Source organism: Quercus robur, chromosome 9 (genome assembly GCF_932294415.1).
Source record: "Quercus robur chromosome 9, dhQueRobu3.1, whole genome shotgun sequence".
NCBI lineage: Eukaryota > Viridiplantae > Streptophyta > Magnoliopsida > Fagales > Fagaceae > Quercus > Quercus robur.
In genome coordinates this window covers 55,873,168-55,882,142 of record NC_065542.1, presented here as the reverse complement: position 1 = coordinate 55,882,142, position 8,975 = coordinate 55,873,168, and the positions used below count along the sequence as shown (strand labels likewise).

At 32.3% G+C, this 8,975-nt stretch overlaps 1 protein-coding gene across 1 annotated transcript; it reads right to left on the bottom strand.

The window, feature by feature from the left end:
• Positions 1-848: 848 nt before the first annotated feature.
• On the bottom strand, positions 849-4,107 carry LOC126699181 (small ubiquitin-related modifier 1-like). The gene is made up of 3 exons (XM_050396848.1): positions 3,846-4,107; positions 2,213-2,362; positions 849-1,202 (listed from the first exon to the last, which is right to left on the bottom strand). The coding sequence occupies exons 1-3, from the start codon at positions 3,954-3,956 to the stop codon at positions 1,131-1,133; spliced, it is 333 nt and encodes a 110-aa protein (XP_050252805.1). The 5' UTR covers positions 3,957-4,107; the 3' UTR covers positions 849-1,130.
• Between the last annotated feature and the right edge of the window lie 4,868 nt (positions 4,108-8,975).

The following is an 8,975-nucleotide window of genomic DNA, read 5'->3' as shown; positions in this document are numbered from 1 at the left end:
CTCCTTCTCATAACCATTTCTCACTATAGGTTCATCATTCCCAACACCTAGCAACCACTATTACTTAATAATCAGCTTGAACCCAACCTTTACATGGTTCAATCTCAAAATTTAGCCGTCTACACATGGGTTGATCAAGAAGAGTTAATTTTTGGTCCAAGAATTCAACCAACCAATATAGTGAATAATTCATTACTAAAATAATGCTCAACCATGATTGTTTAGCTCTCATTTAATCCCATTATGAAGGATAATCGAATAATCAATGCCAACATGAAGAAATACTCTAGTTTTAAATTCATCAAACTGGTAGCAACTTTGTAGTTCGAAACTTGTCTAGCAGAACTATACAACTTTGATCGTGTTTTGGCTATGAGCTTTTGATAATGATATCTCCTCAGCTGATTTAATAAAATTATATTCAGGTATTAATAAATAAATAAAAAATAGAACACCAATACCAACCGAATATCAACTGCCAATGCAGATTACAAAAGATAGTGACAATAGTCCCCCCCTTTCAAAAACTCTTTCAATATCAAAATGTTTTCATCTCGGAATCGCTAAACATATTGGAAATGAAAAAAAAAAAAAAGATTTGTGCTAACAATTAAATAATTGACAGAAGCGCAATTTTAAGTAACGTGTATTATACTGAAACTTATGATCTCAAATTCTCGATTGCTTGATCGTGCTATCAGGTCCGTTGCAATTTGAGAACCTGACCTTACTAACACCTCAAACAAGAGTGTAACTTGGAAAAAAAAATCCTTGACACTTATCAAATATCAATAATTTGAGGTGATAAATCCAAAAATAGAAAGAGAGCGAGATAAGACATTGGGGAATTAATATCAAAGTACTATATATAGAACATAATGTAGCATCCGAAGGCAATTTTTTTTTTATGGAAACACACACGCTTACAACGAAGGCAAGTGGCAGTTAAGAGTCCGAAGGCAATAACTACGCATTAAACGCCACACTAAAAAGTAGAAAGTATCATCGGTACACATGACCTCAACTTCAACATTTCCAGCTCATTAGATCCATTTCTAATTACAGTAATATTCTGATTGACAAAGCAAAATAAGAAAATTTGTACTTCACATCAGCCATGTTGCTTGAAGTTAAGGGCACCTGTTCCCGCCTCCAGTTTGGTGAAGCATTGCGTCAATCTCATCACCATCCTCCATCTCAAGCTAATCCATGACAAAGTTATATGCATAAAACAAAGAAAGAAAACACCAAAACAATGAATAGGAGGCAAAAAAAATTATAAATTCTCAAATAAAATCACTGGCATGACCGTAAATCTCTAGAACACTTCGAATGAGTACATTTGGATGTATTTTGTTAATTGATTATTTGTTGAAGTACTCTAGAGAAAGTCGGCAAATATGTTTTTTTCTTTTCTTTTTTGGGCGTGGGGCCTGCCATAAAAAGTTCACAAAATCCCAAAAAGCAATTTTTTTTTTTTTTTTTTGCTGTTGCCAAATGCAATCAGACTGAATCAACTCAAAATACTAATCCATAATTGTAATGAAATGCCTCAACCAGAAAAACAAAGGAATAATGCAGTCAGGCCATGTTATAATAGAATTCAATATACTTCCAATTGTTGAAAACCAATTATGAAGATAAAAAAACTGCAGAACGAGATTGCTATAAATTCAACACCTTCCAAAAATATTTCCTTGAAATAAAAAAGTAAGACTATGGAAACTGTGGACCATCTCCTTCTTTGTCCTACAGCAATTTCTCTGTTAGTGCATATGCTTCAAATTTTTTGGGATTCATTGGGTCATGCCAAATTCCGTAGCTAGTTTATTATTTTGTTGGTAGCAATGGGATGGGAAACATAATTCAGATATCTGGAATTTGGTCCTGGGATGTTTGATGTGGATCATTTGGATGGAATGGAATCACTCCTTCAAGAATACTGAGAAATCATTGGTTCAGTTGCAAGATTTGTGCTAGTGGACTCTCTTTGATTGGTCTAGGTGTTGGGGCTTCTTGAATTGTTCTTCTATCATGGAGTTTACTTCTTCTCTTAGAATGCAATCTTTATTTATATGTTTCTATGTTTCTTTGCTTTTCGTCTTTTATCTGTTCACCATCGTGAAAACATTGTATTCATGTTTCTTTTTCTTTTTAATAATTGACTAAAATTTGCAAGTATGCAAAAATTTTGGAAATAATTAAATTCTACCTCATCTGGGGTCTGTTCTCCCCGGAGTCTTCGCCCATCAAACAAGAATGCAATGGAGTTGAACTCCACAGACTGACGTTCACAGTATGCAGTCATGAGTTTCCGAAGCTGGGTGCTTCGTTTGATCCTAAAGAACACCTCATTGCCATCCTACAATCAAACAAGACCCACAGGGATTAAAAAATGGGACGAAACTGGAAAAGGAGGCAGCACACTTTGTTGATGCAAACAGGAAGTAATATTAAAAAGCTAAAAAAGGAAACTCTAACAAAAGCAAAATTTAAAGCGATATGGCAAGAAGGATACTAATCCTACAGTTAATATGACTAGAAATTTATATTGAATAGTATACAATGGAATGTGCACAAAGGCACTCATGGATAAAATAAGAAAGAAGAGATCATTGTTTGTTCAAGAAGTGACAATTTTGAGTCCCAAGAATCCAACCAACCAATATGGTGGAACAATCCAATACTAAATTCAGCTCAACTACGGTTGTTTAGCCTTTAGCACTCATTTAATAGAAGGACTAAAGATAAGCAATGCAAACATTAAAATTCACTAGTCTTAATAAAAATTCTTGAAACATTTTGCAACTTGGTAATTTAAATTTTGTCCACCAGACCAAAACAGTTTCAATTTGATTCCACATCCAGCTATTTCCAAGTAAATAAGCGTTCTTTATAGTAGCTAAAAGTACCAAACCAATCATATATGATTTACACCAACTATTAATTCAATCTAGTAAGTGCCAGCTACAGACACAGTGAGAACATGTATAGTAAATTCCAGAGAAGGTCTGGATTGGGGATTCTCAAACTGGGATCGGTTGAGAGGTGGGTGACCCTAATCTATTTGATCAGGGCCAAGTACACCTTCCGAGTAATCAAACAACATAGTTCTATTAAATAAAGTAGACCCAGCTCATTCTTGAACTATAAGAAATGCATTTGTTAAAAGATTTTAACAAATGCAAAAACTCAACTAAGAATAAATGACTTCAAGTCATTGATGACTTTCATTTACAAAGTTACTTCATTTAGAATTTACAAACATTTCCAAAATGAAGATACAATGCACATAATAATAATATGAGCTAAATATTATTCATTTTTAGAAAACAAAGTATAGAATACAATACTACCGATTTCACATGGCACAAAGTGGAAACAGCAATTTTAGGGCATTGATTCTTCCACACTTGTTAGTGAACATCATTTGTACGCATCACCCGCGTAATAAATGTGCCCGTCATGAGTGTACATCATGATCGTAATTATAGATGTTGTGGATACGGAGTGTACTAATACTAACATGTATAACATAGCTCACACAGTTTAACATCATTGCAAACAACAATTCTATATAGTGCCAACTGCCAATACACCATATTAAAACCACATAACACCATATAATATAGCTAAATTTTTCACATAACACCTAGTGTATACAAAGGTTTTTTAATTTTGCTCAAACATACATGAAACATACTTAATATAGTGACAACACACCATTTTTCACCACAAAATAACACCATAACATTGCATGATGACACAAACCCAGAAAAATTAAACCAAAACAACGAACACCCAGATGAAAAAATTCAATTCCCAAGAAAAAAATGATATAAAACCTGGCCTTTGACTTTGAGATTAATGTGTGCAGACTGATCCATAGGTTTCTTGTCTTCCTCTTGTCCTCCTGTACCAGCACCAGTACCGCCACCTCCTACCGTTGCAGACATCTTCACAATTCTCACTCTTTTAAATCACTCAAAACTTTCTCTCAATCTGTCAATCTCAGAAACCCTTTGTGGGTTTTGCTTTTTGGTTCTCTCTCTCTCCCCGCCAACACATATAGAAAAAAAAAAAACTCTGCACGCACAAAGAAAAGAGACTCCGAATCAGAGAGCACGACTTACTAAGCGTTACACGCACGCTACTATATTTTTTCTCACTCGCGGGAATGGCATTATCGTAATTTTAAAGTTAGTTAATTACGAGGTCGTCCTTGTTTTGATGACGTGGCGTTTGTGTTTGAGCGAGTAAAACATTTTATGTTTTTTTTTTTTTTTATGTTTTTGTTTTGGAATAAACTGAAATTAAGAAAGGTTTGGATTCCGGTGGGGGATAGAGTATAGAGGAATCCATTGAAAAGGTGCCGTGGGGAATGGACGGTTGTAATTGAGTGAGAGAGGAATCGGACGGGTGAGAATGTGTGGATGAGGGTAACTCAGTGGTCATCTTTCGTTGGATTCTGGGTCAGTTTTTGTTTTGATTGGTGAGTACGATGTGTACTTTATTTTTAAAAATGAGGTTTTTATGATTTTTTGACTTTTGAAGGGATTGGATTCTTCCTTATCCAATACCAGTTGTCACTCTAATTGAATAGTCATACTCATATCACATGTGACTTATGAGCTAGCTTAAAAGTTGGGATGGGCTTGACACCGGTTCAACCCGTTTGAAGATGCAATTTATGGTTATTAGATCGAATAACACTGAAAACTGTGCTTATCAAAAAAAAAAAAAAAAAAAAAAACACTGAAAACGGTGAACAATGAAAATTGTGGAAGTAACAAAATAACGTGGTTGGTAAGAGATTTCATTTAGAAATATTTAAGTTATGTATTTTATTTTAGGATATTTAGAAATTTTTTTAATTTTAATTTTGAGAAACAAAAAAATTTTCAAATAACATTACTCAATGATATTTTTGTAAATATTTAAAAAAGTGAGAGAACCCACTTGATAAGACTTAACATCATTCCATCTTTCTGTCTCTCTCTTTCTCTCACACAGCTCATCTTTTTCTTTTCTTTTTTTATTTTTTATATTTTATTCTTTCTCTCTTTTCCTCTATTCTCTCTCACGTGGACTCCTCTAATAAATATTAATAAAATAATTGTCTTTGTTAGAAAGTTACCACTTTTTTTAAAAAGAAAAAAAAAATAATATATATATATATATATATATATATACACACACACATATACCAAACACGTAATTATATTTTTCACATATTAAAATATGTTATTTGAAACATGGTACTAAAAACATTTTTTGCACTATAAGTATTTTAAACACATATTTTCACAACATCTTTTAAATTACAATTTTCACATTATTTTGAACAACAATACTTGAAAGTTACTATCAAAATAATTCTGAAAATCTCTATTTTATTTCATTTTTTATTCCCTCCAATTTAGGGCAGTAAATGGGGGATATTTGGCATTTAGCCTGATTCTGCAAACAATTTTGTTAGTTGACAAGTTTTGCCAACATATTGGTTAAGTAGCATTTCGAATCTTTGAGATCGAAATCAGGCAAAAATGGGTAACTAGCAATAAAAAAACCAACTATATAGTTAGTAGGTCCAGTTTGAAAACTATATCATTTACTAACAACTGGAGCCTTAGAGGCTCGATTTTGGGCCTGTAAATCGAGCCTTTGAGGCTCGGTTTGCATGTTCTAATCGAGTCTGAGTTAGCATTTTTCCCACGTGGCATCTACTTGTAAATCTAGTCTTACTAAGACTCGATTTACATTTACAGCAAAAAAAAAAAAAAAAAAAAAAAAGATTTTGCCTTTACAGCTTCTCAACTCAACATCCAACAAAACCACAACAACAACAGCAATCCTAACAAAGAAAACCACCACAACAACCAACAAAACCACAGCAACAACAGCAATCCTAACAAAGAAAACCACCAAGAGAAGAAAGAGAAATTTAAAAAAAAAAAAAAAAAAAAAAAAAAACCCCAGAAACAGGTCGCCCTGCTACCCAGGCTGCGCGAGCCCAGGCGCGCGACCCAGGTAGTGCGAGCCTAGGCCGCGCAACCTAGGTCGCAAGCGACCTGTTTCTGCGCGCGAGCCCAGGCCACGCCAACCCCAAGCCGCGCTAGTGAGGTGAGTTGTGAGCTTTCTCCATATTCTTTCTCTCGTTTCTCTATAATCTGGGTTCTTCTCTCTTTTGTTCTGGTTTTTTTTTTTTTTTTTTTTCCCTTCCTTCTCTGGGTTCTTCTCTGATATGTTCTGGGTTTTTCTTTGATATTTATAAGGTTGGAAATCGAGTCTTAAAGACTCGATTTCCATGTGTTCACCACGTGAAAAAATATGCCACATTGGACCATATCAGACTATAAAAATCAAGTCTCAAATACTCGATTTTTAGGCCAAAATCAAGTCTCTTAAACTCGAGTTGTTAGTAAATAATATAGTTTCAAAACTGACCTACAAACTAAATAGTTAGAATTTTATGACCATTTGGCTATTTTCGCCTCGAAATCACATAAGAAACTTAAGACTCAAGTTTCTTCAAAGAAAACCAAGAGAAAAACTCAAGCTTTCCATTGATCCTTCTTCTTCTCTCCAGATCTAATATTTCTTCTTCTCATTAGATTAAGCCCAAATCAGGCCTTGGAGGACGAATCTGATCCTCTCCGAGTTTGCAGATCTAATCATTTAGTGCTTCTCTATAGGTGTTCTCTCTCTCTTCTTCTTTGCTTGTTCTTTTTTTTTTTTTTTCCTTCTTCTTCTTCTTCTCCTTCTCTGCCCTCTAATTCTCTTTCTTCTTCTTTACTGGGTTTGTCATGTTGTTGTTTATATAGAACTCAAGTCTTCAAGACTCAAGATTTATGTTTGGCTTTCTTGTCAATTAACAAAATTTTTGGTAAAATCAAGCTAAATACCAAAAATATCCTTGTAAATAAGACGAGCTAAGTATTAAAAGTTCAAACTAGTTTATTTTATTATTATTTTTTTATCACAAAATCAATTTGAGCTTATCACCAAACAAGATTTTATGTTCAAAATTATTTACAATCTACTTAATTAACTTATTATTTTCTAAATATATATTGTGAAATCGTGAATAATTTTATTTTTTTTAACAGCGAATAGACTATTTATATTATCAATAAGTTAAAAATAATAATTTAATATCATATGAACATATTGACAATCTTATACAATGCAATTTCAAGTCTATATGAGTATATCTTTAGACAATTATACATATAAAAATATAATATTATATAAAACAAAATTTCTCTCCAAACTTATGTATCTCTTTTTCTTGTGTATGAATTTTGAAAATCTAACTGTTAAATTTCATGTTCCTTATGTTTTTAACATGCATATCAAATTTCGTTCAAGTTAGATATTATTTACTATTCGATCAATAAACTTATTTTTTTATACACAATTTTAGATCATAAAAATTCGAAATTTCAACATTTGTTTAAAGAGATAGCAATTGATATTTGATCTTCTTGAAATTCTATATGCACAAAGAATATAATAAAAACATGCAATCTAACAACTAGATTATCAAAATTCACACTCAATATAGAGATATATGCAGAGTTTGTACTGTTTCTCTCCAAATTAGTTTGGAGAGAATCTTTGTTCTATGCTATATCGTTAAATCAAGTCTTTATGTTCACGAACACATTATTTTGTTTGAGCTTAACTTGTTTAATAATTGAATCTAAAATTCATACTTGAACTTGGTTTGTTCTCTAAACAAACGTTCATAGAAAAGCTTTTTTTAAATAAAACTCAAACTATTCATAAATAGTTTAGTTCATTTCCAGTCCTACCCTCCATTAGAATAAAGAGTATCATGTTTCTCTTCTTATTATTGAGAAATGAGGGAAAAAAAAGTATGTACAAAACATCAAAGTGATTAGAGTTTTTTGTTAGAGATATAGATCAGAGAGAAAAGAAAGCAATTGAAAGATAAGGTTATGTATTGAAAATGCTTTTTATTTTTGTTTTCAAAAACTTATTTTTCAGATTAAAAAAAAAAATTCTTGTTTTTCAAATTCAAAGGTTTGAAAACAAAGCACAGTACACAGTTTTCTAACTATAAAATAAATAATAAACAATAAAATTTTGGTGACTATGGTTGTACTTGCTAATTAATTTTTTTTAATAAAAAGTAACGACAATAACTATGACTCATTTAATCGAATTTTTCAGCAGGACAATGGTTACGAGCAACTAGCAAATGTTATGATGCTCAGTGTCTTGTTCAATTTGGTGAAGTATTGGTGAGAAGTTATACTTATTATATCCATGAACACCATGTGCAGCAAATTTTTGTTTCACTCTGACATTTTACTGAATTCCAGGAAATTTTACGCACTATTTTAATGAATTAAATTATGATATAAACATAACACATCATATCACATTATCAGAGTTAGATTTAGCAACTTTTGAACTACCTTTTAGTTTTTTTTTTTGGGGGGGGAAAAAAACTTTAATTCACAAAAGAAAAACATTTACACCAAAGAATAAAACCTCTAAGGCAAGAGAAGGAGGATCTTCAATCCAAATTACATCATCAAAGATAGATTTAACAAACTTGGTTAAAGAGTGTGCCATTGAATTGCCAGATCTCCTGACATATGAGAAAGAGCCTTTGCGAAGACCACCCAACCAACGTCTTTATTTCTTGCAAAATATGCCCAAGTCGTGAATAGTCCATATTCAGCATAGAGAGTTTTGCTCCTAACATTAATATTATCCCCCTCAATGATGAGATCATGGAATCCAGCTTTAATTGGTGTTAAAATCATTAGCTTTTTATCCATAAAAATGGGGGATTCTTTTTAAATCTTGTTTGTGTCTGAAGACAATAAATTCAAACATTCCTACTAGTCACCATTTCTAAACTCCAATCAAATGTTTCTTTAGCTTTGGCATTTTTATGCCCTTTCTGAGCCCTTTTCTATGCAAAACAAATGAAAATA

Bases quoted from the DNA above. Each gene is read 5' to 3' on its own strand.
- LOC126699181 (XM_050396848.1), bottom strand. From the start codon at position 3,956: ATGTCTGCAACGGTAGGAGGTGGCGGTACTGGTGCTGGTACAGGAGGA. The intron at 2,363-3,845 runs GTTTTATATCAT...GTTTGATTGTAG, and splicing joins ATCTCAAAGTCAAAGGCCAG to GATGGCAATGAGGTGTTCTT. The intron at 1,203-2,212 runs GTAGAATTTAAT...GTCATGGATTAG, and splicing joins GAGAACAGACCCCAGATGAG to CTTGAGATGGAGGATGGTGA.